At 44.0% G+C, this 18,510-nt stretch overlaps 1 protein-coding gene across 4 annotated transcripts in view; it reads left to right on the top strand.

Annotated features, from left to right (window-relative positions):
- Positions 1-18,510, top strand: part of PLEKHG1 (pleckstrin homology and RhoGEF domain containing G1) — a 301,195-nt gene that overhangs the window by 261,925 nt on the left and 20,760 nt on the right. For all 4 annotated transcript variants that reach the window (XM_044290718.1, XM_044290717.1, XM_044290715.1 and 1 more), the window contains 4 exons: positions 1,005-1,100; positions 5,760-5,846; positions 12,830-12,863; positions 14,354-14,449. In XM_044290718.1, the coding sequence (XP_044146653.1) occupies positions 1,005-1,100; positions 5,760-5,846; positions 12,830-12,863; positions 14,354-14,449 (313 nt within the window). The remainder of the gene's footprint in view (positions 1-1,004; positions 1,101-5,759; positions 5,847-12,829; positions 12,864-14,353; positions 14,450-18,510) is intronic.

Below are 18,510 nucleotides of genomic sequence, written 5' to 3'. Positions count from 1 at the left end.
ATCAGTGAGTGCAGTGTCTTTATGGGGTACTACTGTACATCAGTGAGTGTGGTGTCTTTATGGGGTTCTACTGTACATCAGTGAGTGTGGCGTCTTTATGGGGTACTACTGTACATCAGTAAGTGCTGTGTCTTTATGGGGTACTACTGTACATCAGTGAGTGTGGTGTCTTTATGGGGTACTACTGTACATCAGTGTGTGCGGTGTCTTTATGGGGTACTACTGTACATCAGGGTGTGCGGTGTCTTTATGGGGTACTACTGTACATCAGTGTGTGCGGTGTCTTTATGGGGTACTACTGTACATCAGTGTGTGCGGTGTCTTTATGGGGTACTACTGTACATCAGTGTGTGCAGTGTCTTTATGGGGTACTACTGTACATCAGTGTGTGCAGTGTCTTTATGGGGTACTACTGTACATCAGTGTGTGCAGTGTCTTTATGGGGTACTACTGTACATCAGTGTGTGCGGTGTCTTTATGGGGTACTACTGTACATCAGTGTGTGCGGTGTCTTTATGGGGTACTACTGTACATCAGTGTGTGCGGTGTCTTTATGGGGTACTACTGTACATCAGTGTGTGCGTGTCTTTATGGGGTACTACTGTACATCAGTGTGTGCAGTGTCTTTATGGGGTACTACTGTACATCAGTGTGTGCAGTGTCTTTATGGAGTACTACTGTACATCAGTGAGTGTTGCCTTTATGGGGTACTACTGTACATCAGTGTGTGGTGTCTTTATGGGGTACTACTGTACATCAGTGAGTGTGGTGTCTTTATGGGGTACTACTGTACATCAGTGAGTGTGGTGTCTTTATGGGGTACTACTGTACATCAGTGAGTGTGGTGTCTTTATGGGGTGTACATTCTTGAAATCATCTGTTATAGAAATCATTTCAGATGTCATGTTTGGTGTCAGCATATTACATCAATCTAAAGTCTGAACCGGAAATACCATGAATGAATGGCTATTAAAACCTGCACTTATCTTTCTTGTCTCCTGTAGTGTTGCAATCTAATGCTGGTAGAAGTCATTCCTAAGGAACCTCTCAGCTTTAGCGTCTTTCATTACAAGAACCCAAAGCTCCAACATACAGTGCAGGTAATACACTTACTATGTGGTATGAGTAGACTGTAATAAGCATTGCTATAGGAAAACCAAGAAAAAAATGCTAATGAAGTACAATCCTCTATGATAAAAGCCCTCTGAGCCTGCGATGTGTCCGTGTGTGCAGATGTTAAATGTGCATGCACGGCGCGCCGGCCAATAGAATCACAGCGCACCACACAGCCACCTGGACATCTCACATCAGCGCGCCGCCAGCCAATATAAAGCTAAATCAAAGTCCAGCCGGCACTCGATCTGGCGCTCACGTTGCAGCGGGAAGCGGCAAATTCCACGTGGAATGTATGAGAAAATCCCAGCAACCGTGTCTTGCTTCCAAATATATTCTTTTTATTTCATTGTCATAAGCCTTTCTCAATCAGAATGCACTGACACTGACTGGTGGCTGAGACTTTGGGCACTGTGACTGGTGGTGCTGAGACCACTGGCAGCAACTTGTGGCTAATACTGCTGGCAGCAGCAGCTGCTGTATCTGTGTCGGACAGAACTGTAATGGCGGCTCTTCTGTTTCATTTAATGACGGCGCTCAAACTGACACAGTACACCATAATAACTGTGCGCTGCTGTGGGTGGTCCAAACGGCATGTGGTGCGCCCTGTGTTTATTGGCCGCCGCAATTGTGGGCGGTATGGGCGGCGTGTAGGACAGCGCTGTTGCTGTGGGTGGTCTAGGAGGCCTGAGGTGCGCCATGTTTTTATTGGCCGCCGGCACACTGATGTGGGAAGTCCAGGCGCCTGTGTGATGCGCAGTGATTCTATTGGCCGGCGCGCCACGCCTGCGCATTTAACGTCGGCACACGCGCACGGACACATCACAGGCACAGAGGGCTTTTATTGTAGAGGATAGACTGTTCCTACTAATGTTTATGCACTACTGTTCTAGCACCCGTTATTGTAACGGGCTTAATGTCTAGTTTGTATATAAAACATTATAATATTTTACCTTTTTTTTTTTTTTTTTTTTTTTGTAACCTAAAAAATCCCAAATTCTGTTCTGATTTATTAATAATCCTTTTATAGTGATCAAAGACCTATTTTTTTCTGATACAGAGCTCTGCGTGGACCTAGATTTAAAATGCCTATCCTAAGCATAGGTCATCAGTATCTATAACCAAGAAAGAAAACCCCTTTAAGTTGCATTAGTCACTTTTAGTATTAGGTTTCGTGAACATAAATCCAGGATAATACCTTCTTATCCTTTATAATTATCCAAATTGTGCAAGATACACAATTAGTATATGAGCAAGTATTTCTCTTAGGCCACATGCACACGAACGTTGTGTGTTTTGCAGTCCGGAAATTGCAGATCCGCAAAACATGGATGGCGTCCGTGTGTGTTGTGCCATTTGCGGAACGGCACTGATAGCCATTGACATAACTGCCTATTCTTGTTCGCAAATCGGACAAGAATAGGACAGGTTATATATTTTTTTTTTTTTTTGCGGACCACGGAATGGAACAATTGAAGTGAATGGGTCCACATCCAAGCCGCAAAAACTGCGGCTCGGTGTGGACCAAAACAATGGTTGTGTGCATGAGACCTTACCATGCAGTACAATTTCAGCTGAGACGTTTTCACTGGTAGAAAAGATTGCTGGTGTAATCTGACTTTATAAATCAGTTAAAAACTGGTTCAGGAACATAGAATACAAATGAAGAAAACATACGAAATGCTAACAAATAAAAATACAGTACACTATATAGTGATCTTAAAGGGGTTGTCCAGCGTACAGGTATTGATGGATTATACTCTGCATCAGATCGACACCCCCACCAATCGGATGTTTTGGGCAGCCACAGTGCTGGAAACTATATAGTGTAAGGAGCAAAAGCAGAAGGCTGTGTAGTTTGACGCCAGTTGAATGGGATCTGAGCTGCAGTATCCCAGCGCAGCCCCTAGATGGTGTAACAGCTGATTCCAGCACTGTATACTCTCCAACACCGTGGCTGCCTGAAACAGCTGATTGGAACCCCACCGATCTAATATTGGTTATTTGCTTTGATCTGCAACCTGGACAACCCCTTAAATCATAAAAAAAATAACATGAGGGTACTTTCACACTAGCGTTTTTGTTTTCTGGAGCTCAATACCGGAAAATAACTGATCAGTTTTATCCTAATGCGTTCTAAATGGAGAGCAATCCGTTCAGGATGCATCAATTCAGTCCCTTTCATGTTTTTTGAACGGAGTAAATACCGCAGCATGCGCATGTGCAGACCTTTAAAAATGCCCCCAAAAAATAATACCGGATCAGTTTTTCCGGATGACACCGGAGAGACTGATCCGGTATTGCAATGCATTTGTCAGACTGATCCACATCCGGATCCGTCTGACAAATGCCATTAGTTTGCGTCCAGATTGCCGGATCCAGCGACGGAACTGCCTGCCGGAATCCTCTGCCGCAAGTGTGAAGCTACCCTAAAACGGTCAATAGAGCTGAGGCCCCTTCATTGTACTAGCCAGCAGAGGTACCGGAGTCTAGACCCCACTGATCACACATGGGTAGTCCACCTAAGAATACACCATTCATGCTATAGTCGTAGAGATTTATTTGAAAACCCAGAATTGCATAATATGCTAGAAAAATTGACCCTCCAGTGTGACTAGGAAATAGCCTTATATTATGTGTATTTTTATGAAAGGGTCAGAATGGAGTGAAAATATACTCCCCTCACTAATTCCTTGATTCTATATCAAGTCACCCCCCCCCCCCCACCCGTTCAGGATGGCCGCGTGGAGCCCCCATTTACTCTCCTCCAGGACGGCATGGCAGCACAGAGCCACCCCCAACATCCACCCCCTTTTCAGGATGGCCAAGCAGAGCCCCCCTCCACCTTCAGGATGGCTGAGGGGAGTAGAGTGTCAGCTGTAACACACGGCTGACAATCTGCTTGAAACGGCCGACATCGTTGCTGGCACCCATGTCGGCCGTTTAACCCCTTCCATGCCACGATCCTTAGGGCTCGCTGTATGGAAGGGGCTAACCATCGGATCGCTGCGCTGCTGTGGCAGCGTCCCAATGGTTATACTGGCAACCAGACGCCTTCAAAGGCATCCAGCTTGCCATGGTAAATCTGAGCCTAAATCAGGCTAAATGTAATTGAAAATACACTTCAGTAGACTATACAGTGTACTGCAGTGTATTGTAAACCATCAGACCCACTGGATCTTCAAGAAAAGTATTAAAAAAAAAAACAAAAAAACATACATCTTCCTTTATCTGCACATATAATTCGTTAAAAAAAAAATATAAAAATAAACATGAATGGTATCGCCGCGTCCATAACGACGTGATCTATAAAAGGATCGTGTTACTTTCCCTGCACGGTGAACGCCATAAAAAAACATGATAGAACTGAAATGTTGCCTACCTCACTTCCCAAAAAATTGTATAAAAAGTGATCAAAAGAGTCATATGTACCCAAAGTTGGCACCAATCAAACTGTCACCTCATTCCACAAAAAATTAGCCCCCACCTACGACAATCGCCCCAAAAATATGGCTTTCAGAAAATGGAGACACAAAAACATGATTTTTTTTGTTTTAAAAAAATGCTTTTATTGTGTAAAAGAAAATTTTAAAAATACATATCTCTACTTCCATAACGACTTGCTCTATAAAAATATCGGATTCAGCCTGTCTGGTGAACGGCGTAAAAAAACATAAGAGCCAAAATGTGCCAAAAAAGCCATTTATTTTATTTATTTTTTTAGCACCTTACATCACAGAAAGTGTAATACCAAGCAATCAAAAAGTCATATGTGCCCCAAAATGGTACCGATCAAACCATCATCTCGTCCCACAAAAAAATGAAACCCCACCTAAGACGATCGCCCAAAAAATAAGAAAAATATGGAAAAACATGATAAAAAGAAATTGTTTTTATTGTGTAAATCCAAAATAAAATAGACATATTAGGTATGGCCACGTCATTACGTCATTATCTACTGTCAGGTGAACATTGTAAAAAACAAAAAATTAAAAACCGCCAGAACAGCCATTTTTTGGTTACCTTGCTTCATAAAAAGTCCCACCTCTGAGACCCGCACCTATCTCTAAAATGGGTACTTGAAAGTGAAGTCCCATGGAAATGAATGGAGAGTGCAAAGCGCAGGTGCTGCCACCACTCAATTCACTTCTATGGAACTGCCAGAAATAGCTGAGTGCTATTTTTGGGACTCTGTTAGAAATGAATGCAGGGTGCTGTTCTGTCACTTTTGAAGATTCCACCTCTGGGATCGTAGCGATATGCCACCTATATATCAGATGAGACAACCCCTGCCTAAGCCAGTGATTTGCGTGGTCATTTCCTGTGTGTCAGGCGGGATCAGGAAGTGGGGATCCAGGGTGCGCTGGAACAGGGGTGATCTTTCTGACCCTTTCCTGGAAAATGTTACCACTGGAACAACCTTTTGATTTCTGCCGGTAGAATCACATTCACATGATAAAATGCCCCCTCTCTTCAATCACTATAAGAACAGCATGGTGTTGGGCTTGTGGATAACCATCCTCAGTTACAGAAGTAAACCGGAACAGTAGTTGGGCTGTAAGCCCGTTGGCTGGGATAAGAGGAGGTGTAGCTGCTCACATTCTGTGTTTTCCATAGTTTAATGTGCATTTCTGTTATTTTGTCAGGCCAAGTCTCTGCAGGACAAGCGACTGTGGATTCTACACTTGAAGAGATTAATTCTCGAAAATCACCCAGCTAAAATACCAGCAAAGGTAAGTGGACCAGAAAGATTGCAGAAAAAGTGTGCTATTGGTGTATTGGAGAAAAATGCATTCCAGCTTCTTTGGAAAATAAAAGCTGGAATCTGATTGGTTGCAGTGAACAACTAAGCCAGTTCTAATTTACAACCTTTTTCTAAATCTCCCCTATCATATTTGCGACTTTTTAACCCTTAAAGGGGTTGTCCGGGACCAAATGTTTTAAAAAAAAAAACACGTTTACTCACAATGTACATCTAAATAAAGGCCTCCATATATTTTCAGCTATTTTTGCCACTTCTATGTGGCTCCAACGTTCCCCCACTCATGGTTTATATATCTGTTTATCTTTCCCTAACTTCCGGCTGCACTGCCCTCTGGGTCCTGGGGCAGCGCAGCATCAGGAGGTTACAGCTGTCTCTCTGCTCCGCTGTAACTCCGCCCCCTCATCAATATTCACCTCAATTCATTCTGAAGCTCACCGGACTGGAGGGGTGGAGCTTAGCGGGATGTCAAGGGGCGGGGCTGAGCGGGTTGTCAAGGGGTGGGGCTTAGCGGGATGTCGGCCAGCCGCTGTAACTTCGCCCCTCACCAATATTCACCTCGATTCATTTGCTGCCAGTGACGTCACCGGGCTACCTGAGGAAGAGGAAGCTTTTCTTGCCTGCAAGGGACCCGGTACGTCACTGAGGAGAAGAAACCAGTAACTTCCGGCCATGAATTTCAAAGATGAAAACCGGGCTGCAGAAATCTGTGCCAATGGTACTACATGCTTGTATGTAATGTGTATGCCACACTTGTACTATTAGAGCAATATCCCCAATCCCGGACAACCCCTTTAAAGACCAGGCCCATTTCGAGACCAGGCCCATTTTAATTTTTTTTGCTATACAGATACATTTTATTGATTAGCTCAGTCACTATGCAATTACAAAAGTATTTAGCTTGAGGCGCTGGTTTGAACACTGTAGAATATTTCTTGTCGGAGAACCTCTTTAACCGCTTGCCGCCACGCTAACGCCGAAAGGCGTCATCGCGGCGGCTCTCCCAGGTCACACTAACGCCAATAGGCGTCATCTCGCGAGACGCGAGATTTCCTGTGAACGCACGCACACAGGCGCGCGCGCTCACAGGAACGGAAGGTAAGCGAGTGGATCTCCAGCATGCCAGCGGCGATCGTTCGCTGGCAGGCTGGAGATCCGAATTTTTTAACCCCTAACAGATATATTAGACGCTGTTTTCATAACAGCGTCTAATATACCTCCTACCTGGTCCTCTGGTGGTCCCTTTTGTTAGGATCGACCACCAGAGGACTCAGGTAGGTCAGAGTACAGTCGCACCAAACACCACACTACACTACACTACACCCCCCCCCCCCGTCACTTATTAACCCCTTATAAACCCCTGATCACCCATGATCACCCCATATAAACTCCCTGATCACCCCCCTGTCATTGATCACCGCCCTATCATTGATCACCCCCCTGTCAGGCTCCGTTCAGACGTCCGTATGATTTTTACGGATCCACGGATACATGGATCGGATCCGCAAAAAGCATACGGACGTCTGAATGGAGCCTTACAGGGGGGTGATCAATGACAGGCGGGTGATCACCCATATACACTCCCTGATCACCCCCTGTCATTGATCACCCCCCTGTCATTGATCACTCCCCTGTAAGGCTCCATTCAGACGTCCGCATGCTTTTTTCGGATCCGATCCATGTATCCATGGATCCGGAAAAAATAATGGGGATGTCTGAATGGAGCCTTACAGGGGGGGTGATCAGTGACAGGGGGGTGATCACCCTGATTACCCTGATCACCCCCTGTCATTGATAACCCCCCTGTAAGGCTCCATTCAGACGTCAGCATGCGTTTTGTGGATCCGATCCATGTATCCGTAAAAAATCATGCGGATGTCTGAATGGAGCCTTACAGGGGGGGTGATCAGTGACAGGGGGGTGATTACCCTGATCACCCCCTGTCATTGATAACCCCCCTGTAAGGCTCCATTCAGACGTCCGCATGCGTTTTGTGGATCCGATCCATGTATCCATGGATCCGTAAAAAATCATGCGGATGTCTGAATGGAGCCTTACAGGGGGGGTGATCAGTGACAGGGGGGTGATCACCCTGATTACCCTGATTACCCTGATCACCCCCTGTCATTGATAACCCCCCTGTAAGGCTCCATTCAGACGTCCGCATGCGTTTTGTGGATCCGATCCATGTATCCATGGATCCGTAAAAAATCATGCGGATGTCTGAATGGAGCCTTACAGGGGGGGTGATCAGTGACAGGGGGGTGATTACCCTGATCACCCCCTGTCATTGATAACCCCCCTGTAAGGCTCCATTCAGACGTCCGCATGCGTTTTGTGGATCCGATACATGTATCCATGGATCCGTAAAAAATCATGCGGATGTCTGAATCGAGCCTTACAGGGGGGGTGATCAGTGACAGGGGGGTGATCACCCTGATTACCCTGATCACCCCCTGTCATTGATAACCCCCCTGTAAGGCTCCATTCAGACGTCCGCATGCGTTTTGTGGATCCGATACATGTATCCATGGATCCGTAAAAAATCATGCGGATGTCTGAATGGAGCCTTACAGGGGGGTGATCAGTGACAGGGGGGTGATCACCCTGATTACCCTGATCACCCCCTGTCATTGATAACCCCCCTGTAAGGCTCCATTCAGACGTCCGCATGCGTTTTGTGGATCCGATACATGTATCCATGGATCCGTAAAAAATCATGCGGATGTCTGAATCGAGCCTTACAGGGGGGGTGATCAGTGACAGGGGGGTGATCACCCTGATTACCCTGATCACCCCCTGTCATTGATAACCCCCCTGTAAGGCTCCATTCAGACGTCCGCATGCGTTTTGTGGATCCGATACATGTATCCATGGATCCGTAAAAAATCATGCGGATGTCTGAATGGAGCCTTACAGGGGGGGTGATCAGTGACAGGGGGGTGATCACCCTGATTACCCTGATCACCCCCTGTCATTGATAACCACCCTGTAAGGCTCCATTCAGACGTCCGCATGCGTTTTGTGGATCCGATACATGTATCCATGTATCTGTAAAAAATCATGCGGATGTCTGAATGGAGCCTTACAGGGGGGGTGATCAATGACAGGGGGGTGATCAGGGAGTCTATATGGGTGATCACCCCCCCCCCCCCCCCCCCCCCCGGTAAGGCTCCATTCAGACATTTTTTTTGGCACAAGTTAGCGGAAATTTTTTGTTTGTTTTTGTTTTTGTTTTTTCTTACTAAGTCTCATATTCCACTAACTTGTGTCAAAAAATAAAATCTCACATGGACGCACCATACCCCTCACGGAATCCAAATGCGTAAACATTTTTAGACATTTATATTCCAGACTTCTTCTCACGCTTTAGGGCCCCTAAAAAGCCAGGGCAGTATAAATACCCCACATGTGACCCCATTTCGGAAAGAAGACACCCCAAGGTATTCCGTGAGGGGCATATTGAGTCCATGAAAGATTGAAATTTTTGTCCTAAGTTAGCGGAAAGTGAGACTTTGTGAGAAAAAAACAAAAAAAAAATCAATATCCGCTAACTTATGCAAAAAAAATAAAAAATTCTAGGAACTCGCCATGCCCCTCATTGAATACCTTGGGGTGTCTTCTTTCCAAAGTGGGGTCACATGTGGGGTATTTATACTGCCCTGGCTTTTTAGGGGCCCGAAAGTGTGAGAAGAAGTCTGGGATCCAAATGTCTAAAAATGCCCTCCTAAAAGGAATTTGGGCCCCTTTGCGCATCTAGGCTGCAAAAAAGTGTCACACATGTGGTATCGCCGTACTCAGGAGAAGTTGGGGAATGTGTTTTGGGGTGTCATTTTACATATACCCATGCTGGGTGAGAAAAATATCTTGGTCAAATGCCAACTTTGTATAAAAAAATGGGAAAAGTTGTCTTTTGCCAAGATATTTCTCTCACCCAGCATGGGTATATGTAAAATGACACCCCAAAACACATTGCCCAACTTCTCCTGAGTACGGCGATACCAGATGTGTGACACTTTTTTGCAGCCAAGGTGGGCAAAGGGGCACATATTCCAAAGTGCACCTTTCGGATTTCACCGGCCATTTTTTACACATTTTGATTGCAAGGTACTTCTTACACATTTGGGCCCCTAAATTGCCAGGGCAGTATAACTACGCCACAAGTGACCCCATTTTGGAAAGAAGACACCCCAAGGTATTCCGTGAGGGGCACGGCGAGTTCCTAGAATTTTTTATTTTTTGTCCCAAGTTAGCGGAAAATGATGATTTTTCTTTTTTTTTTCTTTTTTCCTTACAAAGTCTCATATTCCACTAACTTGCGACAAAAAATAAAAAATTCTAGGAACTCGCCATGCCCCTCACGGAATACCTTGGGGTGTCTTCTTTCCAAAATGGGGTCACTTGTGGCGTAGTTATACTGCCCTGGCAATTTAGGGGCCCAAATGTGTGAGAAGAACTTTGCAATCAAAATGTGTAAAAAATGACCGGTGAAATCCAAAAGGTGCACTTTGGAATATGTGCCCCTTTGCCCACCTTGGCAGCAAAAAAGTGTGACACATCTGGTATCGCCGTACTCAGGAGAAGCTGGGGAATGTGTTTTGGGGTGTCATTTTACATATACCCATGCTGGGTGAGAAAAATATCTTGGTCAAATGCCAACTTTGTATAAAAAAAATGGGAAAAGTTGTCTTTTGCCAAGATATTTCTCTCACCCAGCATGGGTATATGTAAAATGACACCCCAAAACACATTGCCCAACTTCTCCTGAGTACGGCGATACCAGATGTGTGACACTTTTTTGCAGCCAAGGTGGGCAAAGGGGCACATATTCCAAAGTGCACCTTTCGGATTTCACCGGCCATTTTTTACACATTTTGATTGCAAGGTACTTCTTACACATTTGGGCCCCTAAATTGCCAGGGCAGTATAACTACGCCACAAGTGACCCCATTTTGGAAAGAAGACACCCCAAGGTATTCCGTGAGGGGCATGGCAAGTTTTTAGAATTTTTTATTTTTTGTCGCAAGTTAGTGGAATATGAGACTTTGTAAGAAAAAATAAAAAAAATAAAATCATCATCATTTTCCGCTAACTTGTGACAAAAAATAAAAAGTTCTATGAACTCACTATGCCCATCAGCGAATACCTTAGGGTGTCTACTTTCCGAAATGGGGTCATTTGTGGGGGTTTTCTACTGTTTGGGCATTGTAGAACCTCAGGAAACATGACAGGTGCTCAGAAAGTCAGAGCTGTTTCAAAAAGCGGAAATTCACATTTTTGTACCATAGTTTGTAAATGCTATAACTTTTACGCAAACCATTTTTTTTTTTGCCCAAACATTTTTTTTTTTATCAAAGACATGTAGAACAATAAATTTGGCGAAAAATGTATATATGGATGTCGTTTTTTTTTGCAAAATTTTACAGCTGAAAGTGAAAAATGTCATTTTTTTGCAAAAAATCGTTAAATTTCGATTAATAACAAAAAAAGTAAAAATGTCAGCGGCAATGAAATACCACCAAATGAAAGCTCTATTAGTGAGAAGAAAAGGAGGTAAAATTCATTTGGGTGGTAAGTTGCATGACCGAGCAATAAACCGCTAAAGTTGTGGAGTGCCGATTTGTAAAAAAGGGCCTGGTCACTAGGGGGGTATAAACCTGTGGTCCTTAAGTGGTTAAAGAGCCTCTGTCAGCGGAAGTTTTTATTGAGGTATCTGAGTACAGGGATGGACAACGTGTCTAGCCCTGTCCATCAAAGAGGGGCGTGCCTTGAGGAGGTAGGCGTTAGTATAGCAGTGCTCCAAGCCTTCAGGCAGGCCCCTTGGTGCTCGAAAGAGCTAATTATCATCTTAAAAATGCTGACATCTCGGAAACGCGGCTACGTAGAAAGATAACTAACGTATCTATTTAATCACCATGATCAACCCTACCAGGAAATATGACTGGTTTAATAGGGTTGATCATGCTGACGGCACCTGCTAGAACCTGTGGCGAAATCTGGGTCCTGCTTTTATTCACACAGTACGTCACTCAGCAATGCCACCTTGCAGACATTCCTAACTGCTGTGCCCTTGAAGATGTGTGGACAGTGTAACCATGCCAGTTCAGTTAAGGTCTGCAGTAAGAAGCATATTGCCTGGCACACAGAGTAACCCATAATACTGACCCTGTCACCTAGCAGTGTTCATGGGGTAGACCATTGTCCAAACCTACAGTGTTGGTTTGGTTTCAGAGCACCTTACTGTTCCCTGCTAATACATTTGGTGATCTGCTGATGCAAAGTGAGCAGATGTTAAAAAAGATAGACTTCAAAGGCATTCTATAGTTTGCTGCAGCCTGCTGCTATCTTCATTCCAACAGCCTTTACTGTTCTTTTAGTAATTAAGAACAGGTTTTAGAAATCCCTGCCAAATCGAGGGGAGGATTATATGTTGTCAACAGTGAAACCTACATGACCTTTCGAATACATAGTTTTAGTTTCAAAATATTCATCTAAAAATCATTTTCATGTTCTGTAATCATCTTTCTCAAATATAACTGTGCGTCAGTGGGATACAGTATTATCTTTTAATAACTGCAGCGCATACCACTAGTTCTAGTGATCTGACATGGTAAGGACCACAGTGCGTTACTGCCACCTAGTGGTAGAAATAGATTAATGTTCATTGTGTTGAAAGAATGGAACAGATTTATCAATGTTTTCACATCATGGACTAATTTTAGCTGTAAAAGCTGCCGTTGTGTGATTGTTGTCTTAAATATATTTAATAAAATGTTCTAAAGCCGATACATTTTTTGGGGAGTTTCCCAATGTATTTTCAGATCATTTGGCCATTTGAATTATATGTTGTTAAATAGTGTAATGCTTTTATTCTTTGTATTTTATATTTATGTCTTTACACTGTTGCTTATTGTGAAGTAAAATACAGTATTTATTTTTTCATTTGAATTGTAGGCAAAGCAAGCAATTTTGGAAATGGATGCTATCCGTAAGTTTTTATGTTTCTTATATTCAGCTGTGTTTATACTCTTCTAAAGGGGTTATCCCATAAAACGTGTTACTATACATTGCAAATTAAAGGGGTTTGCCATCACATACAATGGGGGCATATCGCTAGGATATGCCCCCTTTGTCTGATAGGTGGGGGTCCCACCTCTGGAACCTGCACCTACAGCGAGAACAGAGCGGGGAAATGAATGGAGGGCGCATGCACCCCCACCCTCCATTCATTTCTATGGGGCTGCCGAAAATAGCCGAACTCTGGCTCGGCTATTTCTGTCTGCCCCATAAAAATGAATGGGAGCAGGGGCCGCGCTGCTCCCATACAAGCCCATTCACTTGTATGGGAGCAGCGGGGAGAAGCGCTTGGTGGTGGACTGACACCAGGAAACCTGGGGTCCTCCAGCCACAGCTGTCCCCACTCCATTCTCCTTGTAGGCGCGGGTCCCAGAGGTGGGACCCACACCTATCAGACAATAGGAGCATATCTTAGCAATATGCCCCTATTGTATGTGATGGGAATACCCCTTTAAGTATTATTGTTATATAAATACATGCAATAAAAATATATGGTTTTTTTTGTACATTATATTTTCCTCTTTGGTAGCGCCCCCTACTGTTTATACTTCTAGTCCACCATCTCCTGCATCCAGCAGTTGCACTGCAAGCAGCAGTTTTTGTCTGGCTGCCTCTCTGCATATTTGCCGTGCAGCGGCTGGATCTACGCCACTCCCTGTTATAGTGAATTGGGGGCAGGTGGACTTCCAGCAGCTCACGGGTATACAATGTTGTACGGATCCAGCAGTCTGTTCCCCTGCCTGAACGAGTAAACGCCAGTGTAAAACTGGCCTAAGCCACATTCTTATCAGTATTATTTCATTAGAAACTTCCATAACCCTGTCGGATGGACTTTAAAACCCCCCAGACTTTTAAGTTGAATCGTGAAGAGTATATTTATCAAGTTTAGTTGAGATCAATCAAGGCACATAGGAGTCTATGAAGAACAAACAAACAAACATGTGTGTGTGTGTGTATATATATATATATATATATATATATATATATATATATATATATAATTATTCTTGAAAGCTACCATTTTGCTTGCGTATAGCATTACACTAATACAGTGGCGTAGCTAGAAATGACTGGGCCCCACAGCAAATTTTTGAATGGGGCCCCCTCTCCGAGTAATTTTTTCGCAACCCCTTCCTTTCATGCGGCCCCCATTCCTGTGGCTAGTAAAGACCGCTCTCTCAGACCAGGCCCGGCAGCTGTTCCATCCATTTACTACACTGTCTATAATGTCACTGTATATCATTTCATTGTGTAATACTGTTGAGGGGGCCCTGACAAAGTCTTTTAGTCATCCTCCTCCTGGATGGGCCCCTTTTGGGTCAGGGCCCCAAAGCAGCCGCTTCCACTGCTTCCCCTATAGCTACGCCCCTGCACTAATAAAAATCTCTGGTTCAATTTTAGATCATCCAGGATTTTCTTACACTACAGATGGAGAGAAAAAAACGACAGCAAATGTAAAAGAAGAACCTACCCCAGGCAGAGTCCGGAGAAAGTCTGGTAAGTGTAAGGAATACTCTAGATCTTCCTGTTGGGTCAGTTATTGGCTAGACAGAAGCCGTGTTTAATCAAGGGGTTGTCCACAGGAAAGGTGAAACTTTCTAATTGGTGGTGTTCTGACAGATCGGACCCCCATCAATTATGATAATGGGGATCCTACATTAATAGGTCAAGCCTGCAACTCCATTCATCTCAGTGGGAATGACACAGATAGCTGAGCGCTGCACTTGGCTTTTTTTTTTATTTTTACAGTCCCATAGAGATGAATAGCGTGCCAGCATGCATGCTGAACTTCCCTTGCATTCATACAGGGGAACACAGGACCCCATTCTTGTGTTTTCTTAGTGGTTACAGCAGTCGGATCCGGACTGATCAGAAACATATAGCCTATTCTGTGGACAGGGGATACGTTTAAAGACTATGTATATCTTCATAGGCAGTATTTGTTTGATTTCATTTTTACACATTTTTGGCAAAAATCATATTTTCAATTGGTTTTCATTACAAAATATTGAGCTGTTCTGTCACAGGGTTAACTGTTTTTCTAACTGTGTGACTGGTACATTTACTTTGTGACACCTTATCTGTAAACTATGAAGAGGTCATAAACACCTATTTAAGCTACCTTCTTATCAGTAAGATAAGAACTGAGCTAAAATGAGTGTTTACAGTCTCAGAGAGCAGTCTCGGATGACGGAAAGAAACTTTAGAGGCTGCTACTACAGCATCTCGGCTATGTACAGAACAAAGGGCTCTATTTTTAATAAGGACCAATTGAAAAAATGATTTTTAGCTCAAACTATATAATATAATGCAATAATATTATAATAAAGAGTATAATGCAATAATAAATAAAAATTGCCCCCAAAGGTGTACATACCCTTTAATTCTGGGGCAAACCCTTCAAGGTGGCATCAAAGTTTCCTAGGACATACACAGACCAATGTATGTGTTAGAGCTGCAGCTATCGATTATTTTAGTAATCAAGTATTCTACCGATTAATCCAAAGATAAATAGAGTACTCTAATAAGAAAACACTAATTAAAAAAATGTTTTCTATAAAAACTTATCAGCACCCCTGCCATCAGTCTCCTCCCCCGTGCCATCAGCTCCACCCAGTGCCATCAGTTGCTCCCCCCAGTTCCCCCTGCAATGCCATCAGTTCCCCCTCCAATGCAATTAGTTCCTACAGCAGTGCCACCAGTTCCTCACAGTGCCACCAGCTGCCCCCACTGCCATCAGTTCCGACACTCCCCCTCCTAGCCATCAGTGCCCAGCCGCACCGCCAGTGAACTAAAAGACTTACCTTTCTTGTAGGGGTTATGCCGACACTCCAGAGATCTTCCAGGATCTTCTTTACACGCTGCACTGGGACCTGCCATTGCAAAGCATCAGGTCATAGTGCATGCTTACGTGCACTGTGTCCTGACAATGCAGCACTGTGCGGGCAGGCGGGTGACCACTGAGCGTGAGTAATAGCAAGCTCTTCACTCGCACTCCATGGTCACATGGCACAAACGAATCATCGATGCAAAAAATTGCATCAAGGATTTTTTGTGTTAATTAATTAAATTGAGTAATCGTTTCGGCTCTAGTATGTGTGTGTGTGTGTGTGTGTGTGTGTATGTATATATGTATGTGTGTATATATATATATATATATATATATATATATATATATATATATATACACATACACATACACGCGCGCGCGCGCACGCACACACACACACACACGCGCGCACGCACACACACAAATAAACATTTATAGTAGTCCTCATTGATGGTCGGCCCTGCAGGGTACAGAGTCCCCGTTCTCAGTGGGAGTCCGACTGGTAGGACACCCACTGTTCTTATAGTTATCCCTGGAATACCTCTCTAAATCAAAATAATTTTTATAGGAAATAACACAGTAAAGAGTCATAAAAGCTGTGTGTATGACGATTTAACAAACCTTTAATATAGGTGAGACATCAGGAGTACATGATACCCAAGGACGCTTCAAGCAGCAGTTCAGTCATTGCTGTGACAGCTGGAGGAAAAATAAGCTTTTTCTGCCTGAGCAGTTTTTCAGCTTGAACAGAATATATCTGGTAGCTTCTTAACTGCTCTTACAGCAGCGAATTATGTCCTGTATCACAGCCTCAAGGCAAAATCCATTCACTTTAGTAAGGCAGCAATTTCTCATACGGTATGACTGTCTAACAGCAGCATATGTTCTAGTATAGGCAATTAGCCCAGTACAACATAGCTCTAGATTAGATTACGTGCGTTAAGGCGTTTTTATAGTAGTGAGTTATTAATGTGTGGGGAGCAGTACTGCTAGTTAAAGGCGTTATCCGGGTATAAATGTTTCCATTTCCCTGTGCTCTCATGCTGGGCCTTGCAACTTACTATTGTACTTGCACAACTTTTCCTGTCTTGGTCTGGAGATCGGGAGAGTGGTCACATGCCTGTGCCCTCTGTGGAGACTGTATTTCTGCTGATGTCACGACCAGGCCTTCCATCATGCCCTCTGTCAGAATAACTGGCCGAATGGCCGTGATTTAGGACCCATATGATCTTGATCCACAAGCACAGTAGGCGGAGTCCCCAGCTTGTTATAGGGAGGCTGTGTGGGAGGAAACATTAGGAGGAGCCAATAAGGGGATGATGGAGGTTGTAGTGGGTAGAGTTCTCGGCCCAGGGATAGGGTGTAGTAGGCGTGTACATTTCTGTCAGGTCTTACAGCACATAGCACTGTGGGAAGTGTTGTGGCTCCAGCTTATCTACACCGACAACCTGGAAAGTTGAATTGTAAGCAATGCCCTGTACGAGACTAGAGGAGGTTTAAATGACATTCTTTAAAGTACTGCACACCCCCTTTAACAATAAATTGACTAAAACTAGATAAGGCTACTTTCACACTAGGGGCAGCCTTCTCCGGCAGGCTGTTTCGGCGGGAGAACAGCCTGCTGGATTACAGCTGCCGCTAGTGCACGGTGCTGCCAGAAGTCTGCTCCGGCCCCCTTGGACTATAATGGGGGCAGGCCAGAGGTCCGGCCGCAGAATGGCAAACATGCCGATAGGCTGCCGGAATAAAACTACGACAGTTGTATGAGCAATTTCCAAAGTCGCATCACTGGGTATTAAAAGTGCATGCTAGAGAGGCATAGTCTCTCAGAAGAAAACATTGGCAGAGTTTCACCAATTTGCAAAAAACTGTGTCTACAAATTGTGGAACAATTTCAGAAAAGTGTTCCTCAATGTAAAATTATGAAGACTTTGAATATCCCACCATCTACAGTACATAATAACATTAAAAGTCATATGAGCAAGGGACAAGGTCGATGGTCAAAATTGGATGCTCGTGATTTACAGGCCCTCAGACGGCACTCCATTTAAAAACGGGCATGATTCTGTCCTGGGAATCACTTTATGGGCTCAGGAACACTTCCAGAAATCATAGTCTGTGAACACAGTTCGCGGTGCAATCCATAAAGGCAAGTTAAAGCTGTATCATGCAAAGAAGAAGCCATATGTCAACACAATGCCATCTTTTTTGGGTCCAAGCTCATTTAAAATGGAGGCAAAATGGAAAACTGTTCTGTGGTTGGATAAATCAAATTTTTTATTTTTTGGGAAACCAATGCCGTGTCGAAAGGACTCAAGAGGAGAGGGACCATCAAGCATGTTATCAGTGCACAGTTAAAATCCTACAGCAGACAAGATTGGTACAACGTTGCTCTCCCAAAACTCCAGAAATTGTTCTCCTTACTTCCCAGACATTTACAGACTGTGGTTGAGATATAAAAATAACTCTGTCCCAACTTTTTTGAGATGCGTTGCTGCCATAATGTTCTAAGGCTACTGTCACACTTGTGTTGTGCTGTACAGGGTCTCAAAACTGCAGCACAATGCTTCAGTTTTGTCCCAATTTATTGTCAATGAGGAGGAAACTGACCAGACCAGAGTCCATTAGAATGTATTCTGTTCCAGTTTGTAGCGTTCCCACGCTGGACACAAAATTGCTCCAAGCAGCGGTTTTGTGTCCGGCTTGTAATGTAAGTCAATGGTGGCGG

The sequence above is a fragment of the Bufo gargarizans genome, chromosome 4, assembly GCF_014858855.1.
Source record: "Bufo gargarizans isolate SCDJY-AF-19 chromosome 4, ASM1485885v1, whole genome shotgun sequence".
Lineage (NCBI taxonomy): Eukaryota > Metazoa > Chordata > Amphibia > Anura > Bufonidae > Bufo > Bufo gargarizans.
The sequence above is the reverse complement of the archived record's forward strand: the minus strand, read 5'-3'. Positions and strand labels throughout refer to the sequence as shown.